This window comes from Gobius niger (genome assembly GCF_951799975.1).
Source record: "Gobius niger genome assembly, chromosome: 11".
NCBI classification, from domain to species: Eukaryota; Metazoa; Chordata; class Actinopteri; order Gobiiformes; family Gobiidae; genus Gobius; species Gobius niger.
Genome location: NC_136862.1, coordinates 2401982 through 2417934, shown reverse-complemented (window position 1 = coordinate 2417934; position 15953 = coordinate 2401982). Strand labels below are relative to the sequence as shown.

At 40.6% G+C, this 15953-nt stretch overlaps 1 protein-coding gene across 1 annotated transcript; it reads left to right on the top strand.

The window, feature by feature from the left end:
• Positions 1-1050: 1050 nt before the first annotated feature.
• ska2 (spindle and kinetochore associated complex subunit 2) lies at positions 1051-7914 on the top strand. Its single transcript, XM_079566253.1, has 4 exons — positions 1051-1106; positions 3476-3568; positions 3653-3829; positions 7762-7914. Exons 1-4 carry the CDS (start codon positions 1074-1076, stop codon positions 7798-7800), a joined length of 342 nt encoding a protein of 113 aa, XP_079422379.1. The 5' UTR covers positions 1051-1073; the 3' UTR covers positions 7801-7914.
• The last annotated feature ends 8039 nt before the right edge of the window (positions 7915-15953 follow it).

The window sequence follows — 15953 nt, the reverse complement described above, 5'->3', positions numbered from 1 at the left end:
GCTTTAGATATCAGTAGAACCTAAACTTTTTTTCATCGTTTAACGGTATGACCATAATGTACAGAAATGCTGGCATTCGTAGGAAAATGGTGCTTTGTGCAATGAAGAAAATCGGCCTCCGCCAAGCAGACCTGCCTCCCCCTGATATAAAGATTATAGATTATAGATCTTTACATGATTTTAATTTGTCAGACAAAAATATTGACCGTAAAATAACCCTGTTTTTCACAGGAAGTTTTGGCCACAATCGTTACAAATAAACACATGTTGGTCAATTATTTTTCGCTGATTTTTGCCACGAAAGCAGATCAAAACTTTAGGCAGATTAATTTTTAAATAAACAACTATCTTAGTGTTTTCTAAGAAGAAAAAATAATGACATTTGACCTGAAGTAAAGAGCTCTGTTCTGTAAATAATAATAACAAACCTCAGAACACTTCTGCTGTTGCTCGATCAATCACATTAAAATTAAATATCACATTTAATTTTTTTTTAAATTATAGAAAACATTTCATAATCTGCAGAAGAAAGGAAATATATATATTTTAGCCCCCCCCAAATCATCTGTGTTTATAACATACGACTGTGGAGGGAAAAATAAATGTACAACAACAAAAAGTCAGGTCCAGCTATAAGACCGACATCTTTAATCTCTTACCGCCTTTTCTCCAGTTCAGCTTTACCCAAATCTAAACCTTCTTTTTTTTCTTATTTTTTCTTTGTCATATTTCTGGCGTTTTTTGTTGCTTTTTGATCACGTATTTCTACTTATTTATTTTATTTATTTATTTATTTATTTTTACAAATTTTGTCACTTTGTTGTTTTTTCCAAGAACCTTTTAGATTTGGGTAAAGCCAAACTAGAGGAAATGTGTTCGGTTCAGGCGGGGGTTAAGAGTTAAAACCATATATTCCAGATGATTTTTTGAAAATGCAAAAGAAAAAAGTGCAAACAGTAACATTTTGTGTGTGTATTATACTGTTTTCCCTCGTGCGGCCGTAATAACCTCGGCCACCAGGAGGCGACATTGCGCCACATTATACCGGAAGAAGAAGCGGCAGGAAGAGCAACATGGAGGCCTCTGTGGACAAACTGGAGGCTCTGGTGAGGAATACACTTATTTTATTTATTAATTTATCCTTTATGTCTCCAGAACAGGCCGAGGAGGACGTTTATTCTCTCTGGGGTCGGTGTTATTTACATAAAAACGGGACAAAGACGCGGCCGAACACGATAAACCCGACCCGGTGTAACAGAGTAACAGAGTTAGCTTAAATCATGTCACTTTAAAACCCGGTTCAAGCGCGAAATAAATCACAAAAATGTGTCAGAAATGAAGGTGTGAAGGCGGTGTTTCAGCTCAGTGTGGTCCTAATGTGGAGTTAAAGCAGCAGTGTTTAATAATAGCTCAAATCAAGGCCCAATTTGAATATTTTCCACATTTTTTTTCTAATTTATCCCCCATATTTAGAGCAATTTCCCCCATGTTATTTATTATGTAATATTTTCCCAAGTTTAAGCAATTTTTCGATTTTTCCCCCCCATTTTTCCCCACATTTCTTTACATTGGAGATAAACTCAATATTGTAAATTTGAAAATCTTCCAAACAGCAAAACCAACATCATCTTGTAGACAAGGGGGAGGCAACATCAGGCCCGGGGGCCAAATCCGGCACTCTGGCACAGCACCTCTGGCCCCCAAGATGATTTTGAGAAACATTATCACACAAATACTTTTAACATTATTAGAGTTAAATGGGAGAAAATAAGGTAGAAATACTGTCAATGCACCACATTAGGTCATAACACTGGCATTTGAAAGAAGTGCACAGGAAAAAGAATAATCGTTTTCAGGAAGAAATGACATAAATCTACTTGAATTAAGAGATTAAATCTAAGATTTGAGTAGATTTGGTTTGGTCTTAGATGAGATAAAACCTCTAGTCGTTGTTATTCTCTTAATTCAGATAATTTTGTGTCATTTCAAGTGAAAAACAATTATTTGTCTGATTCCAAGTGGGTTTTATTCTTGTTCCATTGGCGCTGTCGCATTTGTGTCTTGGATTAGTTCAAACCGACTCAAATTCAACTTAGAAGAACTTTAATTCAGGCAATTTTAAGTCATTTATCTCATGATGGTCATGTTTCCAGTGTTGTGTTTACTTTGGGCGAATAATCAGAGGCTTCGGCCTCGGTCTGTTTACAATAAGAAAATCGGCCTCTGCCAGAGCTGCTCGATTATAGAAAAAATAATAATCACGATTATTTAAGTAATAATTGAAATCACGATTATTCAAATGATTATTTGTTGCCTTAAAAAAAATCTTTATTTTATTTATTCATTTTTTAATTATTATTTTAAAAACAACTATGGACGACATTTTCTTTGGACAATAAAAGCATTTTTAAATATGCTCACGTTTCTAAACTAATCCTATAGGGACACCTGCCCCCTGCTGGCCAGCCCTCACACCTGTCCAACCAGCCTGATGACATCATCACACAGCGCTAATGTTTTTATGTCAGACCAAAGCCTGAGCGTTTAGGGAAATACGAAGGAAACAGAAACAATCATCTCAGCAGCTGAAGTAATAAGAGTTTGCTTTGAGCTCCGTTGAGATCTGCTCCTGAAGAAGAGTTTTAGACTTTTCTACTAAACAAAACCAGGGCCTGAGCAAAGGATGTCGAGGCTTCTCAACAGCTGTTCTCCTTCAGCACAAGGTGAGCTTTTAAAGGAACAGGCCACTGTTTTTACATACTGAGCTATGTTCTTACCTGAGCTTTGACGAGTTCATGTGTACCTGTCTGATCTTCCCCCGTGCCTTCAGTCACGTAAACACAGCGCAGACGGCGTTAGCATTTAGCCTCTCCCTCTCTCCTCTATAGCTCCAAAACAGTTCAAGATAGAAGCTACCAAGCTCTTCCACGTTTTCCCTATTTAAATATGGTTACGTGAAGTGTTCCACTACAAAGTATAATTACACAAAATTAAACAATGTGGATTTTCTAAGCGGATAAAAGGGGGGACTATATTGTAAGGCGTAATAATACCAGGAGTAGTTCGAAATCCGAGCAGTAATCTTCACTTTACTGTGCGGATGCCAGTAAAGTGGCATCTCAGTATGTAAAAACGGTGGCCTGTTCCTTTAACAGTGGCTTTATCTAAGAGTTAGGTATAAAAAATATTAGTACGATGTTATTTACAGTTCTGTCAGGCTGGTGTTTCAGCTGATCAGAAGCGTCACACAAACCGCGCAGGACCGACGAGTGGGAACATCCTTTATAATCGTTTGTTCTCGATGATGCTGTTTTTGTGATCGTCTAGTGTAATAATCGTAATTGAATTTTGATTAATTATACCCCTGTTGTAGACGACATATTTCACACTTGTGCCTCCCACCTGACCGTTTGTGGGCGTTCCCAGAGGCGGAGTCTGTGTCTCCTCATCTGTAAACCTCTGCGTTGTGCCTCAGTTTCAGAAATCCGAGGCGGACCTGGACTACATCGAGAAGCGCCTCAAACTCGACTTCATCAACAAGACCTCGGAGAGCGGCGGCTCGGCAGAGGTCAGTGCAGACCACACATCTGGTGCCTTTAAGGTTCTGTGTGCAGATGTACTGGATGTTCCTCATGTTCCTCGTGTTCCTCAGGAGAACCCCGCGGTCCTGCTGAAGAAGCTGACGGAGATCAAGGCCCATCACGCGGCTCTGAGCTCACAGGTGCAGGAACTGGCCTCGGACCAGAGACAGACCATGGACTCGATCCGCACCAACCTGGAGGAGGCCCAGAAGGTGCTGAAGGAGCTGCAGGACAAGGCGGAGCTCCAGGTGAACAGATACGTTTCCCTCTCCTGGTCAAACGTCCACATGTGCTCAGCGCTTCAAAAGCAGGACTTTGTGAAGAAAAGGAAAAGCGTTTATTCTGACCCTCAGCGGCGCAAACACTGTCTCCACATGAACGCGGTTAACCCTTGTGTCGCCACTTTGTCGGTCATTTTTGAGCCCATTTTGTTTCTCTAATATCTCAGTCATAAAATAACATTTTTCAATAAGTTTGGGTTCTATCTTCAGACTAATGGCCTGATACTACATTTTTATGTTTTTTATTTGTTAAAAAACACCAAATCCTGAACAAACAACAGTCATAAAATATCAAAAATTGAAATCTGAGGATGACTCAGACTCTCTGGTCAGTTTCCAATTGGAAATCGTCAAAATTTTGTGTTAATGCAATTTTTGAATTTTCTCATACATTTGAATGAGAACAAATAGTTACACTCGTGGTCACCTGGGGTCATTTCAATGGACATGAGCCGATCCTCAGGTTTTTCTGTCTTTGACCTTTTGTACCGACTTCATTTGTGCTTCAAATATGAAACCATTATTATGTTTCCATCCCAGAGGACCAGAGTTTGACAGTGAAAGTAAAGTACAGTAGAGCAGAATGTGTTTGGAAAAACAAAGCTGTAAAAGTTACACTAATAACTGATATTCTATAAACACCAAACAAATGCACATTTATTTATACAAAATCATCTTTTTTGGTCATGATCTCTCCCAGAACTACTCACAGCTCTGAAATGCATCAGAGTTTATGATCTGTGATAAAGTTTTGAGTGTTTACAGCCTTTTGTCTCTGCAGATGAACGGCCTGTGTTATGTTCATGTAAACCTGTCTGTGCGGACTCTCGGACTTACTGTGTTTGTGTTTTTATTTGTTGTGTTTTTATTTGTTCTAAAGGTCCAGGAACATGTTCACTGTGATGTGTTGTCTCTGTGTTGGAGCTGAAGCTGTATTTAGTACAGTTTAGTTTGAGTGTTTATAAACGTCACCTGAACCAAACATGAGCTGCTCTACTGTTCACCTGCAGAGACAAAAGGCTGTGAACACTCCAACTTTGATCACAGATCATAAAATCTGATGCATTTCAGTGTCTGAGTAGTTTTAGGAGAGATCATGATCAAAAAAGATGATTTTGTATAAATAAATGTGCATTTGTTTGGTGTTTATAGAATATCAGTTGTTTGTATAACTTTTAAAGCTTTGTTTTTCCAAACACATTCTGCTCTACTGTGCTTTACTTTCACTGTCAAACTGCACTGGACATTTAATAATTTGATAAAAGTTCATGAATTAAGATGTAAAATCTGCTTTGAGCAGATTTTTTGATGAGAATATAGAAACTTTCCTGAAATAAGAGTTTGGCTATATTTCGAAACTGGGTTATAGCACTGGTTTTTAGGTCCTAAAACTATGAAAAAATGACTGAATTCAAAATGTGGTACATGTGCATGTAGTGGAGGCTCTGTGGAGTCTATGTTTAAAAAAGTTATGGATTTGGAGTTGAAATGAAGTTTGTATGAAAGGCAAAAGTCAAAAATATAGCTGGAATCACAGACATGGAGGACACTGCCATTGAAATGAATGGAGAGCTGCTGCTGTTTTCAGGCTTTAGGCCCTGTAACTATTGTAAAAATGTCTGAATTCAAGTTTTTTCAAAAAACAAAAAACAAACCTGCTCTACCTTTGAGCCTCTCCCAGTGCCCAATTCACCACATACTTGGAGTTATATCCACTACAGGATTTTCAGTGTTACAGGGACATTTTTGGCTCAAATTTTTTTTTACATAAACATGTCCCGACTCAAGAAATAATAAAAACTGGTAAATTTACTATCAGTGCATTTTTATGAAGTCAAAGATAGAACCCACATTTATTTCAAAATGTTATTTTATGACTGAGATATTAGAGAAACAAAATGGGCTCAAAAATGAGCCCAGGTGACCACGAGTGTAGCTCTGCATTGTGGGGCACACAAGGGTTCAATGGGAAACACATTTATTTATCACTAATGATTTTATATGGACCAGAAACATGTTGAAAAAGGCGGCAGAGGAACGATGAGCCGCTTCGATACACGACTCGAACAGTGAAGCACTTCTTGAGTCAGTTGAAGAGCGATACAAGCTCTGGAGCGCCGGGTTTTTACTTTTACCCTGATAACGGTCTGTTCTGAAAGAGAAGGACCCAGAGCTTTAAAGGGGGCCTATTATGCAAAATCGACTTTTTCAAGCTTTACATCATGTTATTAAGTCATTCCCTCATTAAAACCATGCCTGAAGTGTTGCCTTGGCACATTCACGTATTTTCGAGTAATCTGTAGAAACTCTGATGGCGGCCATTTTAGGGATAAAACGCCTGATTCCTTCAGGAAACGCCCTCGACCTCCAGGATACGCCTCCGACCTTTCGTCACCAGCCGAGTGACCAACCACTGCTCCTCAGCAGAACCCCCTCCCCGCAGTGTCTAGCCCTAAGATGTAAACAGAGTCATCATGGAGGATTAGCTTCATGTGTTGTGAACCGGAGCCACAGCAGACTTTTACAAAGACACACATCAGTGTTTCTGTTACCTAAACACCCAGGATTAAAACCGGTGACAAGAACACTTATTTCAGTGTCTGGTTCTGCGCTGGGCCTTGATGATGCACAGAGCCTCCGGAGAAAGCTAATGCTAAGCTAAACCTCGAGTCATCACGTGGAAACGAGAAATATGCACAAATAAAGTCAATAAAACCACCACACACATAAAGAACCGTTTAACAATGATCAGACACGGAGCCAGGCTTGTTGATTTGGAAGTTTATTGCTCACATTTCATCTACAATGGGTCATAGCCGAGTGGTTTTCTCCCGGAGCTAACAAGCTAGCCGCGACAAGCTAACGGGAAAATTCACTGAATACAAGCAAATTATGCATTGAAAACGTCACTAAAACAGGCAACTGCTTGAAGCAGCCTTTATGATGATCACACACTGAGCCGGGCTTGTTGATTTCGTAGTTTATTGCTCACATTTCATCTACAGTGAGTCGTAGCCGAGTGGTTTTCTCCCGGAGCTAAGGCACTATTAGCCGCGACAAGCTAACAACCTTCACCTTCACAACATTCATTGAAAACAGGCAGCATATTATGCACAAATAACGTCAATAAAGCAGGCAACTACTTGAAGCAGCCTTTACGATGATCACACAATGAGCCTGGCTTTACACATGTGTGGTTTATTACAGACTTTTCATCAACAATGAGCTGTAGTCGATTATAACAAGCTAACGGGGTAACCTCGAAAAAACATTGTCCACCTGCACAGATAATGTCCGTCTTTGAATGGTATGGGCTCCTGCAGATCCTGGTGTCGTCCATGGGGGTATAGTTAGAGATCCATAGGGCATGGCAGATGCAAAGAGATAGCCTCCAAACAGCAGTTATTTTTCAGGCAAGAGCCCTTTCCAAGCGTCCGGTGTGGAAGGTTCGTTTCCAAATAATATCCTGTGTGGCCATTGTTCACAAAGTGATAAACAGTAGGTCCTTTCCAACAATAAAAATTAAAATGCACCGATCGTAGTTTCAATACAGTTGAGACAAGCGGAGTGTTGTTGTGATGACACAGACAGCGTGTGGAGGGGGCGTGTCGGAAAGGGTCAGAGGTTCTTAAAGAGACAGAAGCCTATTTCAAGTCATTTGCTAACGCCATTTTGAAAGAGCAATTTTATACAAGGCAGTTATTCTAATTTACTGCATTGACAGACCAACAGAAGGTTTGGTCATCATTGTAGTGTGCTATAGACTGGTGCTATGTGGCTGAAAAAAGCATAATACCCCCTCTTTAAGTTAATCACATCGTAGTTCTTATATCTGTGTTGGATCCTGAGCCGGTCTTTGAACAGCTCGTTGTAAATGTTTGTGTTTGTGTTTGTCTCAGGATCCGCCGGACGCCGCTGCTCCCGGACCGTCCTCATGAACATTAATCACAGACGTCTGCAAAGGGCTGGACTCCAGAGGAAACACTTGAGTGACTTTGGGCCTGAGGCGGAGCCTGGACAGTTACAGCAGGAAGAGACAACACGTTAGAACTTTTCTTTGAGCAAAACCGTGGCTTGAATCTGTTTCTGTTGGAATGGCATCATTAGTTTGTGACACAAGAGCAAACATTGTCGGGGTGGACTGGCCATAGAAACAGACGCATCTCTGGAATCGCCCATATATGGTCATTTTTGAAAACAGTTAAGAGGGAAAACAATTTTGAAAAAATCTAAACTTTCTCTAATTATTCAAAAACTACTTTAACAAACGCTGAATTATGAATATAGTTTCTACTAAAGAAAGAAACAAAGACATGGGGGGAGCAAAGTGGTTCAACAGCCCATAAATATATAAATAACGGAGAATGCTAACAATATGCTACATGTTAGCATCGGGCTAATGCTAACGGTTAGCTAGCACTAGCTACAACTGCCATTTTTTCGCTTCTACTGAACAATCTGCTGTGAGAAAATATCCATATGGGCCTGATTTGCCCTTGACTTTATTTATGTGATAAATAAGTTGATATTCCACCAGAAAATGGCTAAAAAGAGTGAAAAATTGTGTTTCCCTGAAGATTCTATTTTCCCCCTCTGCGAAGCCACGCCCCCTTCTATGACGAGATGCCGTCTGTATCTATATGTCCATTCTGGAAGAGCACAGAAGGGCCACTGGCTCTAGGGCCACCGGTCCCGCCTTAACCGAGCTTTACCCAAATCTAAAGCTAAAAAGAAAAGCATCAAATTAGCGAGAAACAGAGGATGAAAAGAAAACAAAAATGTGCCGGAAAAGCAACACAAAAAGTGACGGAAAATGTGATGAAAAGTCAACAAAAACACGACAACAAAGCAACGAAAAGGCCACAAAAACACAACAAAAAATGATAAAACGTGACAAAAACACAACAAAAAGCCACAAAAAAGTAATGACAAAAAAAGAGGTTAAAAATTGTGGCGACTTGACAAAAAGTTACAATCACTCTTGTAGGTCTTAGCTTTCAAAATGAGGCGTTATGTTGTTGCTCTCCAGTCGAGAAGCTTTTAGATTTGGGTAAAGCCAAACTGGAGAAAATGTGCTCCGCTAAGGCATTAAAGCTAATTTGAGTCCAGGGCTGTTTTTCAGTCCCAGTCCGCCCCTGGACATTGTTATGATTATTGTGATTAAGTCCTGCTCTTTCAGACAAAAAAGCGACGAAATATTCATAATGACCCACATTTTATGAAGCGTTTTGCAAATAAATTGTATAATATTTAAAAAAATACAAGCTGATAATGCTTTGTAATTAGGCCGGTCACAAAAACAAAATGTCGAGTCGGGCTGGAAACTCGTGAGGAACGAACTCTGAAGCTTAAAGAGTTCAGCTTTGTTTGAAAATCTCCCACAGTGAATCTGAAATACCTGAGACAAAACTTCCTCTGGGTTAAACGCGTTACATTAGAAAAATACAAATAAATGTAGATAAATAATGAGCCCAGAAACGTTTTGTTTACTGAAAGTCGTTATAGTCATTATGTGTCAGCCCTGTTTGTGATTATCACCCTTTTCCTCTTTGGTTTATGAAACATGTCACACGTGAATGACCTGTGACTGAAGCAGGAAATCACCAAGAGGATTCTGGGTAATGGGACCAAACGAGTTGTTACCGTGACATTATTCCATATGTCGCTCGTCCTGAAGCGGATTGACCTGGAGTCGCAGGTGAAGTTTTGTAAATGTTCTGTCAAATTGTGAAAGTATTTTTAATAAAAGACTTTGACGTGTGTTGTTTTAAAGGATCTCCCAAAGTAAAGTACAGGCATTTATGTAATATATTGTACCTCTACCACTATGGAATACTATTTTTTGTGAGAAATATGTGAAGTATTTTCTGGGGGTATTTAGCAAACCCGGAAGTCAAGACGCTTGGATTCAGTTAACTCCGCCCCCTCTCTCTGAGCGGATCCGCCCGTGCATTATTAGCAGTAAAATAAATATAAATATCACAGCAATAAGTGACGTTACTTCACAATACAGTTATAAGGGGGAACATCTGCAACACAGCTTCATTATGGCAAATACATTTTCTCCGTGACATTATCGTGAGGTAAGAATAAAGAACAGGTGAGTCCAGAGTAGTTTAGAAAGAGCTCCATCTTCACATCCTTCAGAGCAAACATGACGTCAGGGGTGTTTGTTTTGTGTTTGTTTTCAGCCCAGCCCTGACCTGGAAGCGCTTACTTTTTTTTAAATGTATATATAATTATTATTTTTTTAAGCTGTTTTATAAATTAAAATCAGTCCGTAAGGCATTACATCACAGAAGTTGTGCTCTTCCTGTTTGACACTATGACTAAATCATAACTCAGTGGTTTCCAGCAGAGGGCGGAGCAGCCGCTCAGAGCAGGATTCAGGAGGATTAATGAGAACTGTGTGAATGAAGCCACAAACCACTCTGGGGGTGTTTTTGATAAGGAAATAGCAAAACAACATGGCTAAAAGCTCCAAAAAGTCGATTTAGCAGGATATAGGACCTTTAACCCCTTAACTCCCACCTGTACCGAGCACATTTTCTCCAGTTTGGCTTTACCCCAATCCAAAAGCTTCTGTGAAAAAGCAACAAAACTGAGACGAAAACAGTGATGGAAATGTGACAAAAAAGTGACGAAAAAAAGTTACAAAAATGAGTTGAATACCCAACAAAAAAATGATGGAAAAAAATCTGATGACGTGAGGAAAAAGATCCTCTCGGTTCAGGTGGGAGTTAAGAGGTTAAAGGGGTTAGACGCAAGTTAGCCATTATATACTCACTACTGCCACCTCAGGTCATACGTGTAACTGCAGCTTCTATATTAAGCTCGTGCATGACGGCACTTCTGACCCAAAGTAACACCTTTCTGACAGTGCAGGATTTCAGAGGCCGTTGTGGTGAACAGGTCTGAGCTCGATCTACACATGAGGACATGGAGGAACATGTAGGGGGAGGAAAATACTTCATTTTGACTTTTTAAACTCTGTATAGTCCCTTTAAGTGGAGGGAGTTTCTGAAATGAACAGATGTCGGTTTGTTTTGGAGTCCATGAAGTTGGCTTTTTTTCCACAAAACCACTGTTGTAATGAAATATATTTGATCATATGAGGCGCAGTACTCACTCACTGCAGTGGGTAAAGTACTCGGCCTCATTACTTCACATTACTTTGATGACAAAGACAGGGCCGACAGAGGAAGCCATTATGGAGCCTTGAATAAATGAACGGTTTATTTTGGTTGATTGATTGATTTAAATCAGTACAATTTCCAAACCGGAACAACAACAAAACACAATATATTCAACCAAAGTATAAACATGAAGAGGAAAAGTGATACGTTTAACACAAGCACTAAAGTCACGATCATCAAAAACAACCACAGCTTCCTAGTGAATTCACCCCCGTTATTCCAGACTGAGACGTGTTCTTACCTGAGCTTAGACGAGTTGATCCGTCCCCGTCTGGTCTTTGTGTCCGTGGAAGAGCTCGGTCGCTTCCAACTTCATCCCCGTCTGGAGCTATAGGAATAACTTGTGTGAAGTTTAGCCCCCCCATAGTGTCCGATTTGCTTCAAAATGGTGTCATTCGTTTGTGCTTCGTTTGTGCTTCGTTTGTGCACATAAAATTAGCGTTTGTGCACACTTCGTTTTTGAGATATTGATCGTTGATTGGTAATTGGCTCGGGTCTTGGTCCTGGTCTGATCATTGTTCGGGTCTTGGTCTAGTTTTGGTCTGGTCTTGGTTCGGGTTTTGGTCTGGTCTTAGTTTGGGTCTTGGTCTGGTCTTGGTTTGGTTCTTTGTCTTGATCTTTGTTCGGGTCTTGGTCTGGTCTTGGTTCGGGTTTTGGTCTGGTCTTAGTTTGGGTCTTGGTCTGGTTCTTAGTTGGTATGGGTCTTGGTCCGATCTTGTTTCGGGTCTTGGTCTTTGCTTAGTTTTAGTCTGGGACGTGGTTTTAGTCTGGGTCGTGGTTTTAGTCTGGGTCGTGGTTTTAGTCTGGGTCGTGGTTTTAGTCTGGGTCGTGGTTTTAGTCTGGGTCGTGGTTTTAGTCTGGGTCGTGGTTTTAGTCTGGGTCGTGGTTCGGGTCTTGGTTTGGGTCTTGGAAAAGTTGAAAACTGCTGAAAATCAGGAAAAAGACGGAAGTTTAATAAAAGTAAAGAACATGAAAACCAATTATTGATGCTGAAGGATCCACAGTCGATCAATACCTCAAAAACGAAGTGGCACAAACGCTCATTTTATTTGCACAAACGAATGACACCGTTTTGAAGAAATCGGACACTATGGGGGGACTGACTTCACACAAGTTTAGAAAAACACTGGGAGAGGCCAAACGCTAACAACATCTTTGCTCTTTTTGCGTGACTGAGCGCACACAAAGACCAGACAGGTACACATCAACTCGTCTAAGCTCAGGTAAGAACAGATCTCAGAATAGAAAAACTTAACTATTCCTTTAAGAACAAAACACTTCTTCTCATTCAGTGCATGTACTCACACATTACTTGTTACTTAGTACTTTAAACAAAGTACAACCAATTTACTCCAGCTGGTCGATTCAAACATGTTACAGCTTCACAAAACCCTGAAAACCAAGAGCAAATACAAGTTCAAGACGATATGAAAGGGTTCAGTCCAGGGTCTGAGCCTCCAGAATCTCGTCCAGAGTGGAATGTGCTCTGTGAACAATGGAGAATAAAGAACTGGGAAAGAGTGAATGTAAAGACGTGTTCACGGCGACGCACCTGAGACTGTACGACAGAAGCTCCGCCTCTCGTGGAGACGCCAATCGAGGCTCGTCTGAAACAAGGTCCAAACTTACAACACTCACTCAGAAGTTTTATATGTCCCCCCATCTCTTTACTCTCACTGATCTGATCACCTGCTCCGTACGGTGCCCCGCGGTTCTCCTCGCGCTCAGGGGGAGGAGATGGAGGTCGACTGTCTCCTGAACACTGAGTTTCTCTGTTTTCTGCTCCGGAGGCTCCTTTATGACCGGCTGCAGCGTCCTGAGAAGTACACGAGAGAACCTCACCATGGAAGCCTAAAGTTAAGGACCATTTTTTTGCAAATGCCAATGTTTTACATCAGTGGTTCTAAAGTGGTCCGGCTCCGAGACCCAACATTACCTTAACGACACTCTGCGACCCAAATAAAACTGTCATCTGTCATATATCGTATAAAATATTGCATTTATCACATGTTTTTATTGAACAAGCCGTAGATTTGCTTGTAAGACTGAAATCATGATCAAAACAACCCATATTAATTTGAACAGACTCCAGTGTGTTTCCGTGTAGTTTCAGATGGAAAATATTGAAAAAAAAAAGTTCCCTACAGGCTCGCGAAAACAATGACTTTACTTTAACCGTTATTACGCCACTATCCGCTAAAACATTATTGATTCCAACCAACGTGTGATCATGTCGAACCTTCTTCTCAGTGACGTCCTGTGGCAGGTGTCCTGCTCCAGAGCGAGCCCTGGAGACGTGAAAACAAAAGCACAATGAGAAGTATCTGAAGTACTTATACGTGCGTATCACCAGCCTCTAAAAGCAACACTTCACCCGAGGTTGTGAGGTTGTCCATGTACCTGGGGAACAGCTGGACATCAAGAGAAAGCTCCTTGTCTTTGGGGTTGGCTGCATCCTCAGCGTCTTCTTCATCTCCAAACTCCTCTTCTTCTTCTACTTCTTCAGCTGATCCTTCAGAGTCTCCCTCCTCATCCTCTTCCTCCTCATCTCCTCCAGAGAACTCTTCAGCTGATCCTTCAGAGTCTCCCTCCTCATCTCCTCCAGAGAACTCTTCAGCTGATCCTTCTGACTCTCTCTCCTCATCTCCTCCAGAGAACTCTGCAGCTGATCCTTCAGAGTCTCCCTCCTCCTCATCCTCCTCATCTCCTTCACAAAACCCTGCCGTTCCGAGAACCTCTCCCACAGCTTCCAGGTCTTCCTCTCCGTCCTCCTCCTCTTCTGCTGTTCCCTCCGTCTTTGCAGCAGGTGCTTCCTCTACCTCTTCCTCAGAGTCTTCTTCAGATGTTTCCTCAAACTCCGCTTCGACTACCACATCAGGCTCTAAGAAGAGATGAGGACACTTATGTGGATCGTGAGTGTGAAGTCATTTCCCTCCCGTCGCCTGGAATGGACAGAGACATAACAAGTACCGAACTCCGGAGCCCATCGTGTTTCCTTCTCGCCTTCATCCTCGTCTCCGTCAGAGTCTTCCTCCTCCGACGGCTGGAACTGGAATGAAGCAGAACCAGGTCACATTTCTCTCGTGGTGCATGGTTAAATATGCAGAGTTGTTTTTACAGAGAGCTGTGCCGGCGCGACCACAGCTGTGCCGAGGCTCCGGGGACTGTGGGCTGAACCGCGGCTCTCGGAGACGCCCTGGACACCTGGGAGGAGAGGGACGCAGAGTCAGTCAGTGTAAAGGCAGAGCCGGATTAGACTGTGGTGCTGGGACCTGGGTTTCGGGGGGTGCTGTTGCAAGGGGCCAGTTTTCTGTTGAAGAATTCCCTCAAGATCCTGTGAGGTTGAGGAGTAGAGAGTGTGATGCTGGACAGTTCCCCCACTTCCAGTTCCAACAGAGCGCTGACAGAGAAAACATCATCAGTGAATCAGAACACACCCTGATCTCCGTCTCTGTCCAGGGTAAAGGTACCAGATACTACATTCATGGGAACTTGGGTTGACAGATTTATCCTCATCATCTCTCCATCTGTAAAATTCTGAATATCATGATCATCATCAAACTTTAATTGCAGACTCGAGGTCCAGTTAAACTCCACCCGCCAAAACCAAATGCATTCTCTCCTCTGTGCCATTGTCACTTTTTTTATGGCACTTTTGTCACTTTTTTGCTGGATTTTTGTCACTTTTTTGCTGGATTTTTGTCACTTTTTGTTGGATTTTTGTCACTTTTTTGCTGCTGTTTTGTCACATTTTTGCTGCTCTTTGGTCACTTTTTTGTGAATTTTTGTCTTTTTTTTTGCTGGATTTTGGTCTTTTTTTGCTGGATTTTTGTCACTTTTTGCTGAATTTTTGTCTTTTTTTGCTGAATTTTTGTCACTTTTTGCTGAATTTTTGTCTTTTTTTGCTGAATTTTTGTCTTTTTTTGCAGGATTTTTGTCACTTTTTTGCTGGATTTTTTTCGTTTTTGTGCTGGATTTTTGTCACTTTTTTGCTGGATTTTTTTCGTTTTTGTGCTGGATTTTTGTCGCTTTTTTGCTGGATTTTTTTCGTTTTTTTGCTGGATTTTTGTCGCTTTTTTGCTGGATTTTTGTCACTTTTTTGCTGGATTTTTGTCACTTTTTGGCTGGATTTTTGTCACTTTTTTTGCTGATTTTTGTCACTTTTTGGCTGGATTTTTGTCACTTTTTGTTGGATTTTTGTCACTTTTTTGCTGCTGTTTTGTCACATTTTTTGTGAATTTTTGTCTTTTTTTGCTGGATTTTTGTTACTTTTTTTGCTGGATTTTTGTCTTTTTTTGCTGAATTTTTGTCTTTTTTTGCTGGATTTTTGTTACTTTTTTTGCTGGATTTTTGTCACTTTTTTGCTGGATTTTTGTCTTTTTTTGCTGGATTTTTGTTACGTTTTTTGCTGGATTTTTGTCACTTTTTTGCTGGATTTTTGTCTTTTTTTGCTGGATTTTTGTCTTTTTTTGCTGGATTTTTGTTACTTTTTTGCTGGATTTTTGTCACTTTTTTGCTGGATTTTTGTCACTTTTTTGCTGAATTTTTGTCTTTTTTTGCAGGATTTTTGTCACTTTTTTGCTGGATTTTTGTTACTTTTTTTGCTGGATTTTTGTCGTTTTTTTGCTGGATTTTTGTCGCTTTTTTGCTGGATTTTTGTCACTTTTTGTTGGATTTTTGTCACTTTTTTGCTGGATTTTTGTCACTTTTTTGCTGAATTTTTTTTAACTTTTTTGCTGGATTTTTGTCACTTTTTTGCTGGATTTTTGTCGTTTTTTCGCTTGATTTTTGTCACTTTTTTGCTGGATTTTTGTCACTTTTTCGTTGGATTTTTGTCACTTTTTTTGCTGGATTTTGTCGCTTTTTTGCTGCTCTTTTGTCATTTTTTGCTGAAT